Source organism: Anopheles ziemanni, chromosome 2 (assembly GCF_943734765.1).
Source record: "Anopheles ziemanni chromosome 2, idAnoZiCoDA_A2_x.2, whole genome shotgun sequence".
In the NCBI taxonomy this organism is placed as follows: domain Eukaryota; kingdom Metazoa; phylum Arthropoda; class Insecta; order Diptera; family Culicidae; genus Anopheles; species Anopheles ziemanni.
The window spans coordinates 48,029,162-48,055,385 of NC_080705.1; the positions used below are offsets into that span (position 1 = coordinate 48,029,162).

The 26,224-nt window shown below is 40.2% G+C and overlaps 3 protein-coding genes across 3 annotated transcripts; 1 reads left to right on the forward strand and 2 right to left on the reverse strand.

The window, feature by feature from the left end:
• Nucleotides 1-416: 416 nt before the first annotated feature.
• Nucleotides 417-5,457, reverse strand: LOC131282854 (histone-lysine N-methyltransferase E(z)). The gene is made up of 6 exons (XM_058312398.1): nucleotides 5,315-5,457; nucleotides 4,373-5,247; nucleotides 2,159-2,259; nucleotides 1,048-1,765; nucleotides 786-968; nucleotides 417-716 (listed from the first exon to the last, which is right to left on the reverse strand). The coding sequence occupies exons 1-6, from the start codon at nucleotides 5,434-5,436 to the stop codon at nucleotides 490-492; spliced, it is 2,226 nt and encodes a 741-aa protein (XP_058168381.1). The 5' UTR covers nucleotides 5,437-5,457; the 3' UTR covers nucleotides 417-489.
• A 3,591-nt stretch (nucleotides 5,458-9,048) lies between these two features.
• On the reverse strand, nucleotides 9,049-9,911 carry LOC131281159 (protein DPCD). The gene is made up of 2 exons (XM_058310418.1): nucleotides 9,293-9,911; nucleotides 9,049-9,225 (listed from the first exon to the last, which is right to left on the reverse strand). Exons 1-2 carry the CDS (start codon nucleotides 9,794-9,796, stop codon nucleotides 9,100-9,102), a joined length of 630 nt encoding a protein of 209 aa, XP_058166401.1. The 5' UTR covers nucleotides 9,797-9,911; the 3' UTR covers nucleotides 9,049-9,099.
• Nucleotides 9,912-11,332: 1,421 nt separating this feature from the next.
• LOC131293701 (centrosomal protein of 164 kDa) lies at nucleotides 11,333-21,337 on the forward strand. Its single transcript, XM_058321776.1, has 6 exons — nucleotides 11,333-11,411; nucleotides 11,514-11,625; nucleotides 17,313-18,465; nucleotides 18,514-20,181; nucleotides 20,361-20,703; nucleotides 21,054-21,337. The coding sequence occupies exons 1-6, from the start codon at nucleotides 11,333-11,335 to the stop codon at nucleotides 21,335-21,337; spliced, it is 3,639 nt and encodes a 1,212-aa protein (XP_058177759.1).
• Nucleotides 21,338-26,224: the final 4,887 nt, after the last annotated feature.

The following is a 26,224-nucleotide window of genomic DNA, read 5'->3' on the forward strand; positions in this document are numbered from 1 at the left end:
GGTGCCAACATTGGCAATGTGTGCAAGCTTTAAGAGAGGTGAGCTTAAAAGCGCCCTACGCGCGAAAAAATGTTCCACTTGCGTGTATGGGGGCGAAACAAATGTACGACGTTTTCGAGCAATGGTTCTGATTACCATAAAAAACTTTTCGATGTTTGTTTCATGGTAGAACGTTTTTAGGACGATTGCACGAAATCGCCAAGCAGGGTTTTCTAATAAAATCAAGTCGATTTGCCATTTTCCCGTTTTTTCCAAGTGTTGTTTACATTTTGTATAGGACAGCGTCGAGAAAACTAACAGGTGCCGTCGTTTCCATCCCAGCAATCATGATGACCTCAAATAATTGGCAAGAGTTTTCGACACCTGAATCCGGAACAAAAGATACATCTGTAAATTAACTGGATTTTGTTGTGAAATTCTGTATTTTTTGTGAATGATTAAAAGCAATATTAATTACAGTTCAATTTAAAATGCAATCTAAGTACATTTTCACAAAAATTCCATTTCACGCTCGATACCAACAAATTTAAGCTGTTCTGTTGGTCCGTAGCGATAATCAAAGAATAGTTCCTCCCCTGGTTGTATAGCACGTTTTGCAAATATTCCAATGCGATGATCTCCGTTAACCATCATGACCTTTGCGTAGCAGTTGGGATTGATCGAATGGTTAGCGAAGCGAATTTTATTTCCCTTCCGTGTAGCGTCAACAACAAAATCTACAAAACGTGGAATAGAAAATTTGATTAAAAAATGTGAAAAAGGGATTTATGTGAATATTTACTAACCATTGTTCAGATTGAACAGAAAACTGCACATGTACTTGTCGTAAACCTTGCCGCGTCGGTCTGCCTCATCTTGGGATATAATTTCCCCACAATACTCAGAAATGAACTCATTTTTCTGTGCACTTTCTTTAAGGAAAATGCCCCAGCCCGCAACATCCGATGGGGCCATTAAAAGATGTTTATCTGTAAGTTGTATATTTTAGAATTGGTGAAAATGTGTTTCTTCTGGTTCTTGATTTTGAAATACTTATTCTAAACGTACGCAAAGCACGCTGCACGCTGACATTTTTGCATGTAATCTTGTTTATCTCGTAATGATCTGCCCCGCAAGTTTGACATAAATCTGGATCGCACTCACGCACTGCCAAGTAACAGGGGCATTGTTTAGTGTTGCATTGAGCCTTACACCGACACCCTGGGAATCGGTTTTGACACTCGCTGCTGCAGTTGCAAAACTTTTCGCAAAAGTTTTGCGCTCCATAGCATGGACAGTTTGAATCGCACTGCCCGGGATGGTCGCAAGGTGAATAGTTGAACACATGGTTCGAGCTCGACTCCTTGCGCAATTGTATCTTGCGGCAATGCACCGACCATAGCCGATGCTTTTTCTTCTTCTTGCGGGGTGGTGTATTGTCTTTGTTGAGCTCAATTGGCATGAAATCGGCTGCTTCCTGTTGGGCAAATTCGTAGACCTGTTGACATGTTTTTACCAGCATAGCTTCTGCGATGGCGCAAAAATTGTTGAGATACGTTTTTTGCAGTGTGCGGAAGAATGATTTATCGGAACCGTTCCACCCATTATCCGCGGTTTCAAATAGTTCAAGCAAACTCGCTCCATTCCTCATCGCTTTGTTGAACGGGGCATCTTTGCTATAGCGACTGCTATCGTTGCTGTCTTCTGAGCTGGCTTCATTTCCCGAGTCCATCGTTGCAACTGATTTGTTGCTATTGTCCGCAGCCATCTTTTCCTTCATTCCATCCTGAATAAAAAGGAAAACAAACTCATTTATAAGTACTGTTGGCACCAGGGCTTTCTTTTCTTCCACGGTGAAGCTCTAGCTTGCTACTCAATTTCACAATGGCATTTCATTTCAGTGAATATAGCCTCGATTTGATTCTCTTTTGAGCATTACTGTGGGTGATACATCTTCTTCATCTCAAATAGCACACGACATACGGCAGCTTCTAATGCGAACATTAGAATCGTTAAAACTTAAGTTGCTATCAAAGTTGATATGTATGGAACATTTGTGCGACAAAATGCACCTGATAGATTTAGAGATACACAGAAAATAAAATTGAGCAGTCGTAATAACCCTTCGAGTTAAACATATTTTGGAGGCAATCAGTTTGCGTCAATATGTAATACTTACCAGGAGTAGATAACATGTCTCACTGCAAGGTTTGCTTGGAATTTTAAGTTCTGGCCATCGTCGTCTTTGCAAGTTGGGTCCCGGGTGACATGCTTGAAGACCTACAAATACAAATAAAAATTTAAGATAACGAACACATGATGTGGACTACAGGACTACTAAAACAAAGCATCAAAAATCAACAAATCGAATCAAAGTGCGTCATATGAACAATCAATATTAATTTGGCCGCTGAAGGGTTAACATCCATAGCCTGAAGAATACGAGTAGACTTCGTAGTAAAGTGTGAAATTGGATATACTAGATACTGGAATAAACTAGATTGGCTTACTTGACAGTTAAGCTTCCATGCAAAGAAGTTCGTCTAATATTGATCGCAAAGAATCACGTTGCGATCTAACCTTTCTTTAACGAATAAGTTTTTTTTCTGATGAAACATTTCATTTTTTGAGAGCTTGTACTCTTCCGTTAACTCTACGTTATTTACAAATGATCGTCTTGATATACGGATACTTTTATTAGCCAAATTTATAAATTATTAATTATAAACTGGATAGAATAATAAAAATTGTTTAATATGCCCTTTGTGTGGGTTGGCAACAATAAAAAAACCCTATGTAAAATCATTCAACATATAAAATCCTTACAACTGAATTCAAATAAAACACACAGCATAAAATCATGAACCAAAAATTATTTGCAATATCTGTGAAAATCTACAGATATAGGATAAAAAAATTCAATAAAGTCTAGTCTTTTACTTTTGATTCGATTATATTGTACTCTTGATGTAAACGTTTAAAGGATTTAAGAACGTTATGCAGTTATGAATAAAAAAGATGGAAATGGTATGATGCATATGGTGAAACATTCAGTACAGTTGACATGAAGTATTTAAATTACTTATTTTGTGGAAACCAATGTACTAAGAGTAATTTAGTTTTACTTAATTAATACAGCCCGAAGAAACGTGACTATTTATTCGTTGGATGGTAAAAAGATCAGAAGCAATATGAAAAATTAGTTCTATCATTTGAATTCAGATACAAAATAATTAGGCTATAAGCAAAACATGTCTGACTATTAAGCAGCATGTGATATTTTTCTGTGCCACACTAAAGATGGTCACTTTAAACGGACCATGAATATGTGATTTAGTCGGGAGTTTCTTTTGGAAAAAAGTTATGAAGTAAAAAAACGGACTTCAAAACACCCATTGTTTTGTGAAAGGAATCAAGAGGGTAAACCCATACTTAAATGACAAAACATTTATCTTACGATCCTCAGTGGTCTGAAAGCGAGTTGCTCATATTTGGAAGAACAATTACCAATAGTCAAATAAACTTCAGTTTTGCATTTATTCGATCATTCACTATATGGCACGTAACTTCATGTCAACCACACTTAATCATCAGAAATTCGTTTTATTCATTAATCGGAAGTGAACTGCCGATCCGGCGATCCAACAAGCGCCGAAAATATACGTAAAATCTGGGTAGATAAATTAAGTAATCAACTTATTGTGCGTTCACACGAAATATTCGTAATTCAATAATGACACAGGACAATTGTGGTACTAGAATGAAGAATCAAAATTAGGCATTAAGAAAACAAGCTTCATTTATCTTGGCGCACTTTTTAAATCTAGATACGTAAAAGAAAGCGAATGGAGACGAGATATGAATGACGCACGAAATGTGTCGTTTTTTTGTAAAATGAGAACATTAGTACAAGTTTTTGTTTTGGTTCCACCATCCATTAAACAAGCACAACTTACGATTTTGAGGCTGGCCAATAGAAGATGGCAGTCCTGCGGTAGACCACAAAGAAGAAGCAGTAGGTGGTTGTATGACAATTGATCGGTAGATACAATTTAGAATGATCGAAACTACGTGTACCTATGTACCGTTTTACGACAATGTCCCAATATTGCATACATGTTAAGGGTAACTTCCTACACGGAGAAGCACAAAAGTAAGATGAAGAGCTCCTTTCAAATTTTGGATTCTTTACATATGTTTAAAACAACCACAATTTAACCAAAAGAAATGACGAGCCAAGCGAAAGACTAAGATATTCGGGGTCTTTAATGATAATAAAATTAAACTCTTTTCCCAGTTGACAGAAACTAATGCCAATGTGGAGATACTCTATATATGCGTACCTGGTTCTGCATTTAGAAAAATAAAAACAATAGTAACATACGATACTTACGATGTAAAAAGCAGTCGTATTTAAAGCAACGCCGGCAGAACAGTGTATGGTAAGAGTGAAGCGTTTGCTCTCGCGATACCGACTCAGCACGCTGTCCATCGATGTTCGGTGTGCATTCTGGCGGTCTTTCGGGGTCTACACGTTCAGTGAGTTCAATATATTTGTCTCGGAGCTCTTCAGCTGACCCCTGTTCTGGAAATTGAGAACTTATTGCCTGAAATATGATCGGTGCTGGAAACGCCTTTACACTTGGCAGATCATTTCTGCCATCTGTGAAATGCTCAATTTCTTTACAATCATCTCTCTCTGTGCCATCGACGTACGTTTCTGGTTCGTTATTTTTTTCAGTTTTCTTCATTTTACTTTTTCTTATGGATTCGTCTGCTTTTGAGGCATCAATAATTTCACCAGAAGATGACGATCGCGAATGGAGTTTTTTGACGTCCGGCTCCGCTGCATCTTTGGCCATTACTACCATCAACGCGTGGACGAGCTCGACAAACATGGCATCATCTATGAAACTTCCTTCCTTGTCTCCATGCACTTTGCCATCATAATTTTTTATAAGCTCTTCGATGAACGATCCATCTTGATCCAGTACTTCGTCGCCCATGTAGGGTATGTTGTGAAGAACAGTTTCATCTTCCACCATGAAATTTTGCTGCGTCGGTGCCCAGGTATACATCGTCGGTATCGGAGTGACCGCGTTAACGACACGGATCGGTACCGATTGATGGTTTCCATCTTGATCGACAGTTTCGGCTTTCTTCATACATCCGACGTGCGGTAATTGCTCAACGTCGCATTGCGTCCAAGTGGCATTTGTTGACAACCAGGTATCATTTTCCTTAACCAATTGATCCAACAACTTTTGCCTGTGAAAGGTACATCAGGGCGTTATCACAAGAGGAAGCGAGTAGTATCTACTTGCAGAAAAGTTACCTGTTTCGATTCCATGCTGATCTTACGTCGTCCACTTTCTTATGCCTCTTACTTTGACGAATTTTCATGTACTCTGTTTTCACGCGTTTCTTCCATTCTAATGACACTTTATACTTCGACATTTTCAGTGTTGGCACCCGCCGTATAACCGTAAACACTTTACGGATAGTACCAAATTCACAATATTATGGGATTACAAGCACGAAACAGAGAATGGTAGGAAATTAAAGACGCCAAAAGGAGTAGAACGAATGCATCAAAATCTTTTCATCACTAGCGCTTCACAGGAACTGAGCGCGCATTTCTTCTATTTCTGTCATTCTTGTTCTACGGTGTAGTGTGACCAGAATCAGGCTTCCGAAGATCCGCAGATTCAATCCCTAGACGGAATCCAAAGATTTGAATCCCATTTGAAGGATTCTAACACGCTTTCCAGACTACACCGTCGCGTAACGCGACGTCGCCTGACAGGCGCTGAACTCCATGCATAAAAAACCTAGCGCGATTCGCGCGACATCGCGCAAGGTTATTTTTATATGGAGTTCAGCTCCTGTCAGGCGACGTCGCGCTGTAGTGTGGACCCCGAGTAAAGCAAGCCGTACTCGGGGTCCACACTACAGCGCGACGTCCCGTCTCAAAACGCGACGTCGCCTGACAGGCGGCCGAACTCCATACAAAAAAAAATGTCGTACAAATCGCGCTAGTGTAGAAACAGCGAAAAACGCGACATCACGCTAGCTCTTGTCAAATGTCAATTCGAAACGTAAACGAACCGACAGCTGGACAAAACTTAAACAAACCGAATCACAAACGCGAACAAAACGAGCAATATTCTTCACGAAACATCGGATTTTTCGTTGTACTACTTATTTTTAGGCTTCACAAATGTAATTCAGTTATGAAACTCCGTTTTGATTGATATTTTTACCAAAATTTTTTCGGGTGCCGAAACGTAAACAAACTGCTCTTCAATAAGTAGGAAATGATGTGGAAATACACATACTCTCCTACCTCTGTCGCGCTTGGCTTGCGCGATTGTTCTGCCGAAACTGGGCTACTTTTGAAACGGGACGTCGCGCTGCAGTGTGGACCCCGAAGTAGACGTTGCGAACTTGTTCGTGCGAACAATTTGACAACCATGCATTGCCTGTGTTAAGGAAAGGAAAGGAAGATATAACTCGGGGTCCACACTACAGCACGACGTCCCGTTTCAAAAGTAGCCCAGTTTGTTTACGTTTCGGCACCCGAAAAATTTTTGGTAAAAATATCAATTAAAACGGAGTTTGATAACTGAATTACATTTGTGAAGGCTACCCGGTTGACAAAAATTCAAATTTTTTGCAGCTGTCATGTAGTACCAGCAAGTTTTCCATGGCAGATTGCTGGGACTCTTGCTGGAACTACATAGTACCAGCAACAATGTCAATTTCTGTCAACCGGGTAGAAATAAGTAGTACAACGAAAACTCCGATGTTTCGTGAAGAATATTGGTCGTTTTGTTCTTCTTCTTCTTCTTCTTTCGTTATGTGAGTCGGGATATATCCTCCTACGCTAAGTCGAACAATTTGTTCCCTTACTCGGGGTCCACACTACAGCGCGACGTCGCCTGACAGGAGCTGAACTCCATATAAAAAAAAGCTTGCGCGATGTCGCGCGAATCGCGCTAGGTTTTTTTAGAATGGAGTTCTGCGCCTGTCAGGCGACGTCGCGTAACGCGTTACGCGACGGTGCAGTCTGGAAAGCGTGTTACACGTAATCAGAGGCGTACCGACTCTGTCCGAACTCCTATGAAGTGGCTCGTCCTTTAGAACCGGCCATAATAGCCATATGTCCACCCGCCGTCCACGGGAGGGATAATTCCTTCCGTTGTCAGGACACAAAAACTCGTGGTCCGCTTGATTGACTCAAACAGCACGAGATGTGCGGCAGCTAGGATTTGTCTGACCTGAGCTCCAGCTCGGCGTGACCACGCGGTCGTGCCGCAAGCTAACCTTACTTTTCCGCTAACTACTTCACTTGAAACTTGTGCACTGCTAACCTCCGCTCTGATTCACTACCGAACTGGAACTGCTCGTTTTGTTCGCGTTTGTGTTTCGGTTTGTTTACGTTTTGTCCAGCTGTCGGTTTGTTTACGTTTCGAATTGAGATTTGGCAAGAGCTAGCGTGTTGTCGCGTTTTTCGCTGTTTCTACACTAGGCATCGTCTAGCGCGATTTGTGTGACATTTTTTTTTTTATATGGAGCAGCTTCGTTAATTACTCCATCTGATTGTGCAGGCTATATGTGCAATATGTGGTCATATATCACAAAATGCCTCAGAAAGGAAGCAATTATGGAGTAAATATGCACCAAACTAGTGTTGGGTCGCGAGCGAAAGAGCTACCTTAAACGCTCCGCTCACCTTACTGAGCGCGCTCAGCGCGCTCCTTACTTAAAATCAGGCAGCTCCGCAAAGAGCGATTCGCTCTTCAAATATCGCGCTAGCGAAAGAAGCCCACGAACGTAAGGAGCCCGCGAGCGCAAGGAGCCCGCGAACGTAAGGAGCCCGCGAGCGCAAGGAGCCCGCGAGCCCAAGGAGCCCGCGAGCGAAAGGAGCCCGCGAGCGTAAAGAGCACACGAGCACATGAAGTACACGAAGCGATGGGCAAATACATTTTCATCACCGATCACCAGGCGAACCGATACCCGAATACCATTGCATTAATTTAGCATTTCCTTTTCTCGATCGTTTCGTCGTTACCGTTACACGAAAAAAAACCAAGCGTAGATCGATACATGCGCACACGGTGGACAAAAGACTCGAGTAACTCGATACACGCCTACTTCGCCAGTTTATAACGGTACCACGACTGCCGGTGTCTGCAGCATGTTTTTGGCAGAAAGCGCCCGGGCTCCTTTCGCTCGCGGGCTCCTTGCGCTCGCGGGCTCCTTACGCTCGCGGGCTCCTTGCGCTCGCGGGCTCCTTGCGCTCGCCGGCTCCTTGCGCTCGCCGGCTCCTTGCGCTCGCCGGCTCCTTGCGCTCGCCGGCTCCTTGCGCTCGCCGGCTCTTTGAGCTCGCGGGCTCCTTACGCTCGCGCGCTCGTCGAATCGTAATTCGCTCACTATGGAGCTACCCCTCGCTCATCGCTCACCGCGGTGAGCGTGAGCCTTCGCTCCGCTCACTGAAAAGCAATACTTGACCCAACACTACACCAAACCCAATGTACAAATGTAAATAAGAATGTTTTTGAAAAGGCGACTTTTATGAAAATAAATATTAAAGCTCTTTATGGAAATTAATATTTTTATTTACAATTTTCAGAACGAATTTCCCGAGACATTTTAAGGAACTTTCCAGCTAAACAAAAAATATTCGAAAATATTCATACGTAACGGAAAGTTCAAATCACGAAATGAAGCATCCACTTCTACAATCGACTCTTTGAACAAAAGCGCTCACAACAGGCTCGGAAAAATGACTGCCGCTAAAAGGTGCGGCGAACGGTCTAATAGGTGCGGTCAACGCGCAAAGGGTGCTCCCATTATCTTAGAAGGGTCTGTCAACTTCCGAATGCTTTGGATGGAGTTGCAAAACGGCGCTCGCGCTGTCTTAATAGCTCCGGCGGTGGCATTAATGTTTTGGACGGTGTCACTAAACGCCTTGGCCATCGCGCTAAACAGTTGTAAAAGGTGTAATAAAACCTTCATAATTAATCAATCATCAATTTTATTCAAACTATGCCTTTTTCTACGTAAACTATCTCTGCATAATGCAAAAATTATGTTTAGAATATTTTAGGTTAACATTCATTCGGTCATTAAATCGGCAAGAAGTTCTTCACAGCGGAAATTGTCGTACTCCATAGTATCCACGGATTGCAGCTCCTCGAGCACTGCTTTCTCCATTTCTAATAATATTTTTGGTTTTTTATACTGAAAAAATAAACAAAACTATTAAATTGGCCGCTAACAATTATACAATCATGATTAGTTTCCGTACCAAAATGATCAGGGTGCTATTCTGATGTTTTGTAGTGATTTCTTCCTGTTGTGGAGCATAATTGCATCGTTGAAATTCCGGTACGAGTATCTTTTTAAAATATTTCTTATTCGATGTGCGTACAGTTATAGTTTTTTCATTCAGGTCGCAAGTAATACTGTACGTACTCAATGGATATGGAAGATTCCGAATTCTCCATTCAATTGCATTCCGTGTTAATCTTTTGGATAATATAGGCTCGCTAGACGATTCTTTAACAACAAGCTCGTTCTCTTTCAGCCCAACTGGTATTGGATCACCCAACTCGATCTGCCACTCATCCTTTCTCATCAGTTCCGATTTTGTTTTCCAGGCACGCCTTAAAATTACTCCGGTATCCATGCTATACTCTTCGACCATCTCCCGGCCATCTAAGAAGCGATAGTGAACCTTACGTATGTTTCCTTGAACTGCGGAAGTTTTTTCTGCGCTCTTTATCAACACAATCCAACTAGCGAACGACATTTCGTAACTACACCTTAAGCTTTAACTCACAAATGAGATGACTACTGATTTAATGAAAAATGTTGGGTATTTTAACAAACCATGCTGCCATAGAAACAGGTGCCGGGATATAGTGTTTAGTTTTCCATCAGTAAGAATGTTGGTAAACAAACAAAGCGTCATTATTTTTTGGCATTTAAACAAGATGTGTATATACATATGTCTTTAAGGATAGGTGGGATTGATTTGAATTTATCGTTAGCGTGCGGTAAAAATTGTCTTTAACCAAATTAAAATATCTACGGCAGAAAAATAGTTTTCAATACTAATAAAAATTTAAACATTCAATTGCAGATGCAACTGAGGAAATATTCTCAACTAGAAGACATCCCTTCTGGAACCGCAGCTCGTTGTCATGACATCTCGTAACCTCAAACAAATGAAGAAACGCATTTTAATAGATTTTTTAAGAGCCCATATCAAATTGCCAGCGAAGTGCGGCACCTACTGCTCTGTAACGATTAATCTAATAACTTAGCAGGTAATATTGAGCGTTAAAGATAGTGCATTAGTCTACTAGCGTTACAGTTAAATTTAGCGGATCACGTTTCTTTCGGTCATAGTTAGATTAAAATATATGATAAGAATGATATTGGTGTTGTGGCAAAGTGCTTTTGCATTCCTTGCGCTCAGAAAACAATAGTATACGGCTAGTTACTAGTTTCTGGTATGAGCTACCAATTGAAAAGTAGTACACACGAAAAGTACAAAGTTTTGAGCAAAACATAATATTATCAATTAATTGCATGACATTTGTTGCGTCTAGTTACGGATTGTATTGATGATACCGTTCGAAAATCTAGAAAGCATGCGCAATGCATCCCACAATCGAGACCTAGCGTCTCTTTTTATGGGTCACAACAGTGTATTCTGCTTTTGTTGTGATTGTCGGAAGGACATTCTCATCTCAGTCAAACTTCACTCTCTCGAGCTTTTGATTATGCTCACAATCATATTTTCAGGCATGATTTCATTGAGTACCACAGACCATCCCAAGTCTAATTTTTACCACGGTGCTAGCAGGACGAATCTTCCTTATCGTACATCAGGGGCAATAAGATTTCCTGAAAGTTTGCAAGCCATTATTTAAAAGAAATGCCCAAGCCTGAGTAATTTAATCGATGCACCGTACAAGTGAACGTGTGATGTGAATGATTAAAATTGAATGCTTCCTTGCCTAGAGAGAAAACGACTTCAGGTGCCAGAAATAAGAAAAAAAATACATCTGAACCAATAGCTGTGGCTGTGCTGAAGAAAAGTTTCCAGTTTATTTGTTATTAAAGTAAACAGTAAAAACCCCCATAAAAACATATAAAAGGCGACAGTGTACGCTTGCACCAAATCCAAATGAGCGAAATTTTTGGTAAAAGTCCAAATTTGAGCTTTTTCAGATAAGTTGGTTATTTCTGCATACAGTGTAATCTGTAATGTACAAAAGTTTGTGATAGTAACAAAGAATAAGGGTTTGATAATCCGTTGTATTTTCTCTGGAATATCATGAATTCATCATCGTATGGAACCGGCATTGGTCAACAAGAAGAAATCTTCTATTCGACGTATGAACCTACCAAAGAAGGTATGGGAAACCCCTTTTATATATTGTTCTATCTAATCTGGTTTTCTAACCACTTTCCAACTCATCAATTAAAATGCCTTTTGCGCGGTGCATCAATTACAGAAATTTTGGAATATGCTTTAAAAATTGGAATCGATCCCGATAAAGAAACAAATCTCATCTATCTCGCGAGACAAGGGTTGCTGCATCCTTTGCCGGAAAATTGGAAACCATGGTGAGTATATAGCTCGTTCCGTTCGTTGAAAACTCTCTTTCCTATGAATCTTTTGACTATAAGCACCACATCGCTGCATGGAGAAATCAATATAGTTTGGATATTTTGGCCGTACCCACAACGGTTATGAAAGTATGTGTAGAGACCTACATGAAAGTCTGCAGTCAGCTGATGAGAGTGAATGTGTTGGTGCTGAGCAGGAAATCCTTTTGTACGAAAAAAGCTTTTTTTGATAATTTTCATACCACGTATGGCGTGATACAAATGGTAACTATGAAAATGAGTTCATAATTTTAACCAACTTTTAAAGCTGCTTATGCGATGAATGAATAGTTTATCCAAAATAAATAACGAAGCTGCACACTGGGGAATTGGGAACATTTTAATCATGTTGGCCTACTAAGAAGACAGACTTGGACAAACAGGTTTCGCTATGGAGATGTTACTTAACAATTGGGCGAAGTAAGAGTTTGGTCATACTCGTCTGAAAAATTCCAGTCGGACGTCGATTATCCGGGGCCGGATTAACCGGGGGACGGATTATCCTGGTGTCTTGCAACTGACAACTGCACAACCGGGTTGAATTGTTTCCATGAATATCAGAATGGTTCACAACATTTTTTTAGGAATAGTGTCAAAAAAAATTTGTTGGATCGAAGTTGGCAATAAAAATTACTATAAAAAAATAATTCAAACATTTTTTATGATTAATCAACTAACTGGAACTAGTAAAAAATGAACTAGTCAAGACTCAAACCAGGTACAGTCAGTATCCGACTTACGCGGATAATGGGGACCAGAGAAATCCGCGTATCTCGAATATTGCTTGACACATAGCTTATACTAGGAGTTACGAGATCGCGTTCTTGTGTACATGATCATAGAATATAAAAAAAAACTTTTTACGTTAATATGAATGCAATGCAGACGTATTCGAATAAAATAAATTGCAAAAAACGAAATAAAACGCGTAAGTTATGCAAATGTGTAATTTACATATTTATTAGTGTGGTTGTACATCTCAGGAATTTACATCGGTGTTATACCCTTATTAGACGAGGAATATTTCTGTCCGTCGATTTTGGAAGATACAGGTGAACGTCGATTATCCGGGGGTGTCGGCAGAAGCGGATCAATCCGTTCGGAGGCCCCAAGCGGTTGGATAAACGGGGCCCTCCAGACATTTCCATTGCTCTAAATGTTTTCATACTTATGGCCAAAATTAGGCTTACTTTTTACAACAGCAAGCAATCCTTTATATATATTTTCAGGATATAATCTCCATGATTTTTGATAGATTTTTCATTCGTGCTGTTAATTATGACCTCCACATCCTAAACCAACCAGACCTATTGGAAACTAATCATTTTGATATTTTTCTGCGATAAATTCCATGTTTTTCTCTGTTAAGCAAATGAAAATTTAGGTTACTGTTCACTGATGGTTTTTATGTGTGCTAAATCGCAATGGGGGTTTCTAAATTTCTCTTAAATTATCAAATCTTTATATCAATTTTAACAGCGATGATGAAAACAATTTAAAAGGGTAACAATGGAGACTTTTGCTTGTGGGCCGTAAATTGAGAGCATTTTAAGTCAAACGGACAGTATTAGATGAGAAAGAAGATTCATGAAAACATATAATGGCAAGGTTTTAGGTGAAAATTAACTATGGTTAATTAAAGGCAACGTACTAACTTTGGTCACAGTACACTTTATGTACAAAGTATACATATATGTATACCACTGCGAGAATAAATAAAATGGGTAGTTACTTTTGCGATCTGGAGGTTTCATCACGGGGCCCCCTTAAGGTCGGGGCCCCCCGCGGCCGCTCAGTCCGCTCATAGGTAGATCCGCCTCTGGGTGTCGGGACCGGGAGGTCCCCGGATAATCGAATTCCACGGATAATCGAACATATACTAAAATACGTTTTTACCTGGTTTGAGTCTCTGCTAGTTCACTTTTGACCAGTTCCAGTTAGTTGATTAATCATAAAAAATGTTTGAATTATTTTTCTATGATAATTTTTATTGCTATTTTCGATCCGACAAAAATTGTTTGACACATTATTGCTAAGAAACTTTTACAAACTAACCTGAAGTTCATTGAAACATTTCAACAAGGTTGTGCAGTTGTCAGTTGCAAGACCCCCGGATAATCCGCCGCCCGGTTAATCCGGCCCCGGATAATCGACGTCCGACTGTAGTTGCAAATGGCCATTGACAGCAATATTGCAATATTCTTTCGACTAGTATTTTTATGTCAAAGTGGCGATTTGTTTACTTTTTGCTCTGTTGATTGCAACAGATTTTTTTCGTTACTCTAGGTTGAACAATACACTTAATTCAAACATGAAAATGATCAATTAACTAGTGATGAGAATAACAACTCTTTTTAGAGATTTGAATCAGAATGAATAATCATAACGATGATTCGAATCTTTAAGTCACTCTTTTGTGATTTAAAACGTGTAAAATGATTTATTAACCTTCGAGGTGATTTGAAACCTTAACTGGGATTCAAGAGGACATTCAAGAGGACATTCTAGAGGGAGGACTGGCAAGAGGACATTCTAAAGGGACATGCTTGTCACCGCGTGACTACATTAGGCGTACCATACCAAAAACTTGGTACGGTCTAGCTCCAGCGCACCATACCAAATGCAACCCAGCACTTCTGGGTTGGCTGACGATGGTGTGCTCGAAAGAGCTCGATGAAGTGCTCGACTTTTCATATTAGTGAGATTTTGTCGAGCAGTTATCAGTTAACTTGTGGAGAGCATCAACTATTTCGTTTGGTGGTCGCAGTGGTGAGGGTGAGCCAGCCGTTAATTTCGGCTACGCAATCAATCTAGGGGTGTGGTATGATTTCTAAAAATAATAACAAACTTTGCCACCGTTTGAGGTTTGCCACCGTTTGAGGTTTAGCCGAAAGAAGTTATACAGCATTCAATCCGTTGATAAAATTATTCTAATCTTTTCTAAGTCGTGAAACACTGTAGTAAAACGAATCTTATTGATTTTATTTGCCTGTAATTACCATCTGTAACCGTAAACTGCTGGATTCAGTTTGAATACATAAGGTGAGCAGGACAAAGCATAGAGTTAGAGTGAGAGGTTTTGTGACTACACTTGCATCGCTCGATTCTGATAGAAAAATCGGTTTTTGACACTTGGAGCGAACCAGTTTTTTGGTATGGTACGCCTAATGTAGTCACGCGGTCAATGTTGTTAAGCATGTAAAAATGCCTGCACACATTGCCAATGTTGGCGCCAACTTTCACTGCCAATATGCAGACTCTATGGTATCGCCATCTGTCGGAAAAATTTGCAACCAAATCTTGCTCAACCAAAAAATTTTAGTTGCAACCTCGCCAATGTTTGACAATTCAATATTACCTAGTACAGAAATGGTAAACAAACCAGTATACCAAACGTAAACAACCGCATTCGCATTCAAACACAACTGGTGTTGTTTATTTTTAATGTAAAAACGAGTATAGAATGAAATTTAAAACAATGTTGTCGTCGCCAACTCACGTCGACAACTTGCGCTGATACTTCACACATGAGCAATGCCAAGGCAAGCTCATTCTGACCCCAAGGCCATGCCAAGGTATTCTGACAGAAAAACAGAGGTTGTCAAGTATTACCTTGGCAGGCATTGCTCAGGTGTGCAAGAGTTTTAAGTCTTTGATTGAGTTGCCATTTGTGGCCACTATAGTCTCCATGCGCTTGCGGAATGCACTGCAGGTCCTAAAAATGTAGGTTAGATCTAATTCTCTCCAAAAACTGATCAATGTTTTCCGGAGACTTGTCACACTTGGGTGGCGTTTAAAATAAGCCTTGACCTTCATAAAGCGCCATATTGAGAAACCCGGAATCCAGCATGGTTGCCATATATCTTTCGACCAGAACATAAGCTGTTCTTGACTATAGTTTTGGGTGCGTTTCTGGGGTCGGAGGGGATGAGACGGAGCCCCATGGATAGTTATCCAACCTTATCCCTTAGACCTTTTCCCCGGTCCACTGGGATATTCCTATGGCATCGACAATATGTTTTTGCGATAGAAATCGCGAATACGCTGCTACTTGGTCAGGTTTTCCATTCTCTACCTATTTAGGTACAAGTTAAGGATTAAGTGGATGTAAAGAAAGCCAAGGACTTGTATGCCCAGAGAAAACGGGAACTATATTAGTACGATGGTGCAAACATTATCACGCATACGGTATAGCTACTTAAAAATATTCGCTATAATTGAAATGTTGAACTGCTATAGCTACTTAAAAATATTTAAATACATGTTTCTTAAAGCATTCAGGGTGACTTTTAAGATGTTCATAATTTTCTCTTTTTCTTCTTGTTTTGCGTAATAACCGCCTTCGGACATACCTACTGATTAAGGGCAAGGCCTCTCATTTTGTGCGTGGACAGTTAGCCCTCTTATTGGGGAGAGCCCAGTCTTAGTTAGAATTCGAACGCAAATTTCAATATTATATTGATGCCGTGTTATATTTATTTCGATTTATCAAAGTTATACAATTAATTAGGTTTGGGGGTCAACGACAGCCGAGCAGTAGAGCTGGTTAGAAAATCGGCCCATTAGCGACGGGGCTTACCATCTCGAAGCCGTGGGTTCGAATCCCATCCAAGACCGGACCCTCCCCCATACGAGAGGACTGACTATCCACGTACACATAGGGTACAAAGTCTCGTAAGCCCTTAACGGGGCAGGCATGCCAAGAAGAAGAAGGTCGAAGTTTGACTACTAGACAACATGCATTTATCTTAGTAGAATTTTTCCCTATGTGTACTTTGTGTGGGCCGATTTTCTATCCGGCGTAACTGTTCGGCTGTCGCGGACCCCCATTTTTTGCTGTTACTAATGTCTACTTGTTTGGTAATCAAACACGATAAAATTTACTTTATCTAACATTTTTGGGTCATTATACAAACCAAAAAACAGAAAACCCAAAATAATATAGATCGAATTTTCAATCATGTTGTTAATGCTTTGTAAAATCGATTATAGTAAGCATTTTGTACAAGACTTCAGACTTTAGTGGGTGTCTATTATCTTACGATAATACGTATATTACGATTCTGCTCTCTATTATCTTACAATAATACGAATTGTATAAACGGGAAGTATTCTCGGTTTGCTGATATTAGCTGTCCTTTAAATATAATATACTATAATATGCCGTGCCGGCTAAACCTAACAAATCTTTTTACAATTGACTTCAAGCATACATGCATATAATTAACAATGGGATTTTAGCTGAATTCAATTTTTCTCAAGAATGTGTGAAAAACTTACGCGAAAATTTAAAATATTCCTTTAAAAATGATTAGGCCTAAAGTAACATTTTATTGACATTTCCATCCTCATCACAACTTCTAACAACCAATGGCTAGTGAGATTAATTCCCTTTTTAGCGAAATCTTGACCGTATTTTTACATGCACTTTTAACAGCTAGAAGATGTTAAATTTTTCTCGGCTTGCATGTTTTTATTCATGTACAAAAATGATATATATTATTTTTCAAAAAGATCAAGATCAATTTAAAAAAAAATATTCAAAAGTGAGCGGTTTAGGAAAAAGGAACAAATATGTTGGCCAAGAACAAATTTAACCATGGTAATGACGCAATTTAAATTAAACAATACTTTTTTCTTTCCAGTTACAGCAAACAAGTTAAAGCGTACTACTATTACGACAGAATAACGAAAAAGTCTCAATGGGAACATCCGATCGATGTACTGTACCGAGCGAAAGTAGCAGATGCGCGGAAGGCACTGTCCTTAGATCGATCTGACTCTACGTCGTTAGGTGATTCTGGCTTTCGCAGTCTCAAATCCGCGAACAACAAATGCGACCCGTGCGCTAATGTTTACCAACCGGATGCTTCAAATCAGAACCATGAAATCGTTATTCCCCCATCTGTTCATATTTCGACTGATCTCAAAGCAGGTAAGAAGGAAACAGACCAACGATTTGTGCGGGACAAACTAGACACTGCTTTAGAACTGGGTCAAATCGAAGGAACACATTCCGAGCATATGACATCTGGGCAAATCGATGCGGAAGAGGAAGAGGAAAGTGATTCGTACAAAAAGAACAACAGTCAAGAAGCAGTGATAACAAGCACAAAATATTCTGGTGCAAAACAGCGAAATTCCGCCATGACTCTGTCATCGAAGCTATTATTCAACATCAGTAGCAGCGTACGAGAAGGCACGGTCGAAACACATGGACCAAACGAAACACCGGTTTTGAGTGGTAGAATGGGGTTAACTGCTCACGCCCAGAGCTTCACGATCACTGGCACGGGATCGCAATTTTTAAAATCAAATAAAAAGCCAGAATTTGGAGGGTTGGAAATAGGACGTAAACTAGAGCCGGAAGTGAAAGGCATTTTGCGTGACTCGAGTTTGACGTATGTCCGCAACAAAAGCACTCCAAACGAAGATTCTGGCTCGGACGAAAGAAAAAGCGTGCGGTTCGACATCGATCTAAATGCGGAGCTGAAACCGAGTAAGGAAACAGTGCGCGATGATTCTTTGATTAATTTTGAAGAAATTGACGAAGCGTACGATAACGATTCCGATGACAAACGCGACCGGGTGGATGAAGAAGATGGCTACGATGAAGCTGACAACGAATCGGAGGTGCTGGAGAATGTAACGGGAAATAGATATCAAACCGTGTACAAGCAAGCGGACATAGGTCTGGGCGTAGATGATGTTGAGCAACTATCATCATCGGACTCAGACGTACCGGTGGTTACGGATAAAATTGATCGCATGGAGACAAGGCCTGGGCAAACCGTTCCAATTGCGCTATCAGTATCTGAATTGGATAAAGGTGCAGGAAGGCACGACGATGATCGTGGGGTAGATTCTGCACGACTGCTGAAACAAACATTAGACCGCGAACGTACGAGGTACCGGGCGAGGCTAGAGGAAGAACTAAGTGCCCTGGAAACTCTCGAAGAAGCTAACTTACAAAAAGAATTAGCCAAAGTGCACCAACGATACGAGGAGTTGCTAGAAAAGGAAAAGAAAAAACTGGAAGAGCAGCATCAGCAAAATATCAATGAAATCAAAGAATTTTATCAGGTAAAGCTGAACGAAATGAAAGCTGACTACGAAGAAGAAAACGCTAAAGAATATACAGTTTACCGGGAAACTCTACAAGAGGAGTTCGATCGACGTGTTCAGGAGGTTACGGATGAGCATCGAGCTACAATGGCAACGCTTCAAAAAAATCACGACGAAATTGTCGAGGAGCTCGAGCGCGATCTAAAGACCGAGGAGGAACTGCTTAAAAAGGAGCACACCACCAACCTTACGGAAATGAAAATCAAGTTGAGTCATGAACTGGAAGTAGAAAGGCAGCGTATGCGGGAGACGGGTGAAGATCGTTTGTACGAGAAAGTACGCTGTGAAAAGCGCTTGCTGGAGGACAAGTACAAATGTCTGAAGGAAAAGTACACCCGTTTGAAAACGGATGTTCGCATCTCTCTGGAGCGACGTAAGAAACGCCGGGAGCAACAGCAACATAGTTTGCTCAGCAATAGCTATGAAACGGATGATCGTACGAACTCAAAACCACTACCGCCCTATCCGTATGACATTGGGAAGGGTATTTCGGGCCCGTCGTCAGGCCACACAGTGCTGACGTCTGAAAAATCATCCATCAGCACGCCGCCTCCATCGGCCGCTTCCAAGCGCTTCCCGGTCAAAGGCAGTTACCTGTTGGAGGGCAAAAATAAACTCCTTCACTACAACGGTATCAGCGGACCCTCGGACTCGCGAAAACCCCTGATGACGAACCAGAATAACAATAACAACGTAAATAACAACAATAATATTCCCCGTACGATGCAAACCGATGATACGAGCCAGAGCGAGACGACGTATTCGAAGAACTATTTTCAAATACGAAACATATTCGCTAGCGTCCAGCAGTGTGAAGGCAACATCAGCTCGGACTCGGAGTTTGATAAACAGCACCGAGAGAAAGGAGTGCCTATCATGGCTAGTGGCATTCCTCATGCCAAGGTGGAAGCGGCAGCGCGTCCGAAGCGCAAGATCTTTACCAAAACCAAGTCCGCCTCCACGTCGAAACTGAACGCTACCAAACACGAACGGGAAGCAGGAAGCGGTCGACCGTGTACTCCTGTGGAAAACCTTCGCATTCAGCTCAAGAAGCTGGAGGAGTTAGAGGATCAAATTCCAGATTGCAACCTCGACGCTCCATATCATCTGCGGTATCCATTCGTTCATGATCATGTGGAAAATAGCGGAACCGGAAATGTGGATGGTGTCGGAGCTGGAGGCGCCACTGGAACGTGCGGTGCGATAGGATCAAGCAATGGAAGTAGCGAATTAGAATTTTTCAAACATCGCGTTCTACTCGAGCGGGATTCCGTAATGCGCGCCAAAGAGTCCCTACGAGCGCAGAAACACCTATTCAAAACAAAGCAACACGACGTTTCCATCAAACATGCCATGAAGAACAAGCACACCATGGATCAAATATTTAACGTAAGTAATATTCTTAACTGTAGTTATTCTTCTACTGCGGGCTCATTTCTTAAACCTAACACGTTGAAATGTATGTGACTCTACTAACTAACGTATGTAAAAGAATGTACGTTAAAAAATTGTATGTTTTTTGAATTTTTAATTCTCAACACTAACTATTATCTGTTCAATATTTTCAGGAAGAAAAAGAGCTTACCGAAATGGAAGTATCACTGCACCGAACCCGTGCTATACTTGGTGAGAAAGTAATCAGGTTGCGTCACCTTGAGCGCTCTTTGCAGAAACTTTCAGAAAAAGAACGCCCAAAAATGCGATCGGACGGTATCGACCGGGCGCTCCAACCCAAGGAAACGCTAAGCGATTTATCATCCTATTCGAGCTCCGGCTTCAGCAGTAACGAGTTACCAATCGCAGAGCACAATTATGGCCAACTGCGCACAACAATGGCACCGAGCAATGATGATCCCTTTAAATATCTGGAACATCTGCATGCAGAGATTCAGGAAATTTGGAGCCTTCTCAGTAAGTATAAACACAATACTTTTTTAATTAATCCATACATCATTAAAACAAGCCGAACGCCTCCAGATCTATCGATTATAGCTTGTAACATAGTCGATAATAGTTACGATGAAATGCTCAAGCTAGTAATAGAAAAGATGATTCTCTTGCAATAAATATTAAAATCTTTTCAATTGCTTGCTATGTTGTGAATGTGGAACCAAGAAAAAATAATACTAGTGTTCTCGTGAAACTCTTTCGACATGAGAATTCCACTATTAGAAGACAGATTAATGTTAATACGCCAAAAACAAAGCGTCGTCAACATCTAATTAGTTTTCCAATTATAATATCTGTTAATTCTTCTCCAGACCCCGGCACAGGCTCAGTTTCGGTAAGCTTTGACGAAATGGATTTCCTTAACAACACCAACACGATTACAGGTAATCGAATCTGCGATATGGTTCTCCCGCCAACACCGGCTACACCAATCACCACTAAATTGTCATCGGTAGCCCAACCGATGGGTGTCCACTTGCAAAACCAACGTCATCGTTACACAGTAAATCTGCTGGAAAAGACTCGTGATCTGAAAAACTGGCTTCGGAATGCCAAAAGTGAGCATGAAATGTTAAAGAAAAATACATTCGGCTAAACGTCCTTGGTTCTATAGTTACATTCTATAGTTAAATGCCAGTAGCTTTGAGTTTGATGTAGTACGATTTTCGCGACTATCAGAGTACTTAGAAAAAGTGGCCAGACACCATAGTATGTGTTTTCCACTGAGTGATAATTTTTTAACAATGTTTGACGTAAAGAGACAGAATTATGATAGCGTGATAATTTATAATAATTAAATATGGAATAAAACATAAATTAACACACACTATACAATTTGTTTAACAAGAGCGTAGCTGATGGTAATTGATTTCTTTTCAAATGATAAAACTTAAAATTAAAATCCCGCTGTAAGTTCGAAGTTTCCTTCAAAACAATTGTCCGACATTATGTAACCCACTATAGCTGTGTAGTCTCAATTTTAACGTTCAATGAGAAATGGAATGAGCAAAGATTAATGTGCATCTTAAATATGAATAGACATCTTCAAGGAAATTTATAGTGTACGCTTTTGTTAATCACTGCATTGAAGCAATATCATTCTAAAGTATATTTTTATTTGCACATACATTCTTTCCGGCCGAAGCATTCATGCTAGTTATCCTAGAGTGATGCCATCTTTTGTGAGTGGAACGCCAATGTTCAGGAGAAAAATCAAATTACTATTAATTAACAATACCATCCAATATAGTGCAATATGTTATACAAAATCACTTGGCATTAAATTGTTACTATTAAACCAGTAATGTTTAACCAAACCTCAGAATGAAAGTCTCGAATCTATTTGTAAACATAATTTAGTAATTGATAGGTTTTATACATTGTATGGACCTATCCGCTATACCATTCAACACGAGACACACAGTAGTGGGATAAACCAGACCTGTGGACTGATGATAAACCAGAGGCCGATTAGTGGACCGATCAATAATGTATCTGTTACAACTACCATGTAAGAAGCGTTAGCCTGGCAAAACCATTCACTTATCCTATTAATTATAAAATAATGTTTGTTTAAATTACACTTCACATGAGCAGAACACATAGATAATTTGTAAACCTATGTTTCAAAGTCATTAATAATTTTCACCTTGTAAGAACATGCTTACGACGTTATAGGAGAGTATGAGCAATTTGCATACAACACCTTTCGGTAGGAGATGTTTCCAGGAATTATTAAAACATGTAGAATATCGATCGAAACGTAGATAACAATCTAATATAATTAGTAACACTACTGTAACATCCAACTCTGTTTAGCCAAGCACACATAACGGCTCAATATAACAGAACGTAGGGAAAAACAACCACGACAAATTTATTACTCCTCAAGGAAGCGTAAACAAAATATAAACCTTATAATATTCTTCTTTCACAGCCTCTACACAGACTTCGAACGAGTTAATCCGATCGAATCGAGCTATCAATTTTCAAATGACAAAGGAACCGAACCTTTGGCGTGATCCCGCTAGACATTTCCTAACCGTTTCCCTCAAAACCAAGGTGGGTTCTAAGGGAGGTGAGCTCAAAAACCTGGTCGTGGCAGCCATTTTGAAATTAATGTTTGACAATCGTTCCTGGTTTTGTTTACCAACAAAAGGATACCGACGCGTTAGCAAGCTGCTGGTTCCAGTTGATACGGTTACCGGAAGACTGAGACTCTGCCCTCATTAGCCACAACATTACTGAGGACACAGTTCCATCTACGATATATTGCAAAGTCATCTAGTAATAGGTTGGACGATATGGGTAAAGCGGTTTGGTCGTCCAAAGGCACATATGTTAACACTTTGTTGCTACAATGCTACACGAAACGTGTTTGTTAAAACGACGGTATCTTCTTCATTTCGCATTTTTTCCCATTCCATGAGTTATTTTTGCAAAAAACAGCTGAACAGGATAAATACGGCATTTTTACGCTTTCGTAAAGAACTTTGGAAACAACACCTGGCAAATTGTAAACATAAACAAAACCCGGAACGATTGTCAAATTTTTCTTTTATTTTTCTAAAAAAATCAAGGGGATTTGTTAGTGATGAACCCACCTGGATAGTAGTCACTTTGCTCAAAACTCCTCTCCGCCCGCCTCGGCTCATATAAAAATAAGGGAGTTTTTGTTCCCGTTTTGAAGTTTTGAGAGAAACCGTTAGGAAATGTCTAGCGGGATATGTATGAAAATTGACAGATCGATTCGATCGAAGTCCGTGCTGAGACTGTTAATGTTTTTGTGTTTTAAACTCACCTTCTCTGCATACACATATAAATGTTGATGAATCGATGTTTTATTAAAACGGTCCTTCTAGATTTGCTAGGCTCTAGTATAGAAGGACGGCACTGGTCCGGGAAAACAAAGTTGCAATGTCATATATAAAAAAATCAGTTTTTAAATTACTACATATATATTTATTCTAAAATAAAGGTTTGAAACAATAACTTCAAGTTGAAGCATGGACGTTTTGCTTTATTCTAATTCATTATCCACGGTACGGCACAAAGTAAATCAAAGACAATCGACGGTTGATCGAGATACGAATTGTCAGAACGATTTGCCCACGAAAGTCGAAGCAAAATCGAAGTTGCTGCGGCAAAAAATGAAAAACGGAGGTCACTATGAGCATTGCGGGTTGCTTTCGCGTGGCAGAGAGCGTGCTCAACCAAAGCGGGACATTGAAACTTCTTATCGTACTGCGCACTTTGAGGGCTTCACACATGAAGGTTCGTCTAGTCCAGTGATGTCAAACTCGTTTGACCTCGCGGGCCACATTTCCTCCCAAAGTAGGTTTGCGGGCCAAAATGTAAAATTGATGGGATTGATGAAAAATATGTTCTTATCAGTGTGGTTTGATCCAAACAGTCAATCGTGTTTCACACCTTCAAATTTTTAAAATATTATATTACTTTTTATAAAATTTACAATTTTCAGTGAAAGATAAGGTTGCTTTAACACTATTGTGCATTTTGATTTTTAGTAAATTTAACCCGGTTGACAGAAATTGACATTGTTGCTGGTACTATGTAGTTCCAGCAAGAGTCCCAGCAACCTGCCATGGAAAAAATTGCTGGTACTACATGACAGCTGCAAAAAATTTGAATTTTTGTCAACCGAGAAGATATCAAATGAGTAAATGTGCATTATTACTACAGCTAACTTATTGCTCCACATCTGTTATTTTATTTAAAATGCTCTTGTAGTTCATGAAGTTTGTTTTGTATGAACACTACTTATTCACTCGTCTCGAAAATCTGTATGAAATCTTTGTTCTTGTCAACCACAATATATCGGCGTGATGTGGATCAAAGTTGTATATCACTTTCCTATAGAAATTCAATTCACAAAAAAACATTTGGCTATTCAAACAAAAGCTAATACTCAAAGATCCAAACTTTCGATGTATTGCTTCAAAGGGGCCGCGGGCCGGATCCGATGTTCTTGCGGGCCGGATGTGGCCCGCGGGCCGTATGTTTGAAATCCCTGGTCTAGTTAATCACCCATGCGCCTTGTAAAACGCCGTTGATACGAGGCCGACTTTTATTCCAATATTCATATTTCCCTACAAACGCAAGCTTCGGGTTGAGGCTGGAAATCAATGGACAAGAGCGAGGTGATAGCCTTGTCTCTTTTACACCAACGCAGAAATTCCCCCGTCCCGCCACCGCGCCCATCTGCTGCCGCGACAGCCGATCCGAACTGAAAAATCGAGGTTTGTGATTGGCTAGCCGAACCCTCATGTGTGACCACGTGACTACATTAGGCGTACCATACCAAAAACTTGGTACGGTCTAGCTCCAGCGTACCATACCAAATGCAACCCAGCACTTCTGGGTTGGCTGACGATGGTGTGTACGAAAGAGCTCGATGAAGTGCTCGACTTTTCATATTGGTAAGAACTTGTCGAGCAGTTATCAGTTAACTCAGGGCCAAATCCGGCCCGCCAAATGATTTTATCCGGCCCGTAAGAATATTTAGGTGCTTCATACTAAAAACCCATTCCAATGATGATGATAATTGTTTAACGAGGTGTTCCTGTTATATGTTTATGGATAACATATTAAATGTTTTATCTTTTACCACTTTTTATGCAACTTTGCTTTTTAGAAAGTTCCACTCTCCATTACAAAGGGTATTACTTTGAAAACATTGAAGCATCGTTTAAAGTATCCGGCCCGCGCTTTCGGTTTCTCTTCAATCATCTGGCCCTTTTTGAAAAACGTGTGCCAATCCTTGAGTTGACTTGTGAAGAGCATCTCCAAAAAGTTGGGTACATTTTAGAATCATGATGGAATTTAAAACTGTTATTATTATTTTTCCATGCCATAATATTGATGAAACATGACAACTTTACTCCATGGATGAAAATAATGCGCTGCAACTGTCGTTCCAACCAGGCGTTAACAAACAAAAATACTCGTTCTCTTCTCATCGTTTTTCTTCTTTAATAATAATTGATACGATGTACAGTTAGTCCCCGCAATACGCGATACTCGATATACGCGAATCCGCAATACGCGATTTTTTTAGAAATGACAGCTCATAGCGTTTACCGTTGTTGCTTGATTTCTTATTAGTCATTTTTGCTTTGTTTTGGTAGAATGAAGTTTTCAATACACAGTTTTAAACAGCCGTTTAAAGGCCATGACTGCAACGGCCTGAATTTGCAAGGAATTTTCAGTTGTTTTCACAATCAGTACACGTTGGTTCTAGTTTCATAAACCTGTACAGTCTTGAAGCGGTAATATTGAAGCAAGTAATATGGCATCAAAAAATAAAAGTTCTCGTACGAAGTGTGCTATAACTATCACAGAAAAGATAGAAATAGTCCGGATGTTCGAGGAAGGAAAAAGCTATGCAGAAATAGCCCGGCAAACAAAACGGCCTCATTCAACAGTGCGAAGCATCATTCTAACCAAAGATAACCTGCGAAAT

Excerpts from the sequence above, each read along its gene's own strand:
- LOC131293701 (XM_058321776.1), top strand. The coding sequence starts at position 11,333 with ATGAATTCATCATCGTATGGAACCGGCATTGGTCAACAAGAAGAAATC. Across the intron at positions 11,626-17,312 it reads CCGGAAAATTGGAAACCATG|TTACAGCAAACAAGTTAAAG; the intron begins GTGAGTATATAG and ends TTTTCTTTCCAG. Across the intron at positions 20,182-20,360 it reads CCATGGATCAAATATTTAAC|GAAGAAAAAGAGCTTACCGA; the intron begins GTAAGTAATATT and ends CAATATTTTCAG.
- LOC131282854 (XM_058312398.1), bottom strand. The coding sequence starts at position 5,436 with ATGTCGAAGTATAAAGTGTCATTAGAATGGAAGAAACGCGTGAAAACA. Across the intron at positions 2,260-4,372 it reads ATACGACTGCTTTTTACATC|GTCTTCAAGCATGTCACCCG; the intron begins GTAAGTATCGTA and ends TTGTATTTGTAG. Across the intron at positions 969-1,047 it reads CAGCGTGCAGCGTGCTTTGC|ATAAACATCTTTTAATGGCC; the intron begins GTACGTTTAGAA and ends TACAACTTACAG.
- LOC131281159 (XM_058310418.1), bottom strand. The coding sequence starts at position 9,796 with ATGTCGTTCGCTAGTTGGATTGTGTTGATAAAGAGCGCAGAAAAAACT. Across the intron at positions 9,226-9,292 it reads ATAGCACCCTGATCATTTTG|TATAAAAAACCAAAAATATT; the intron begins GTACGGAAACTA and ends TTATTTTTTCAG.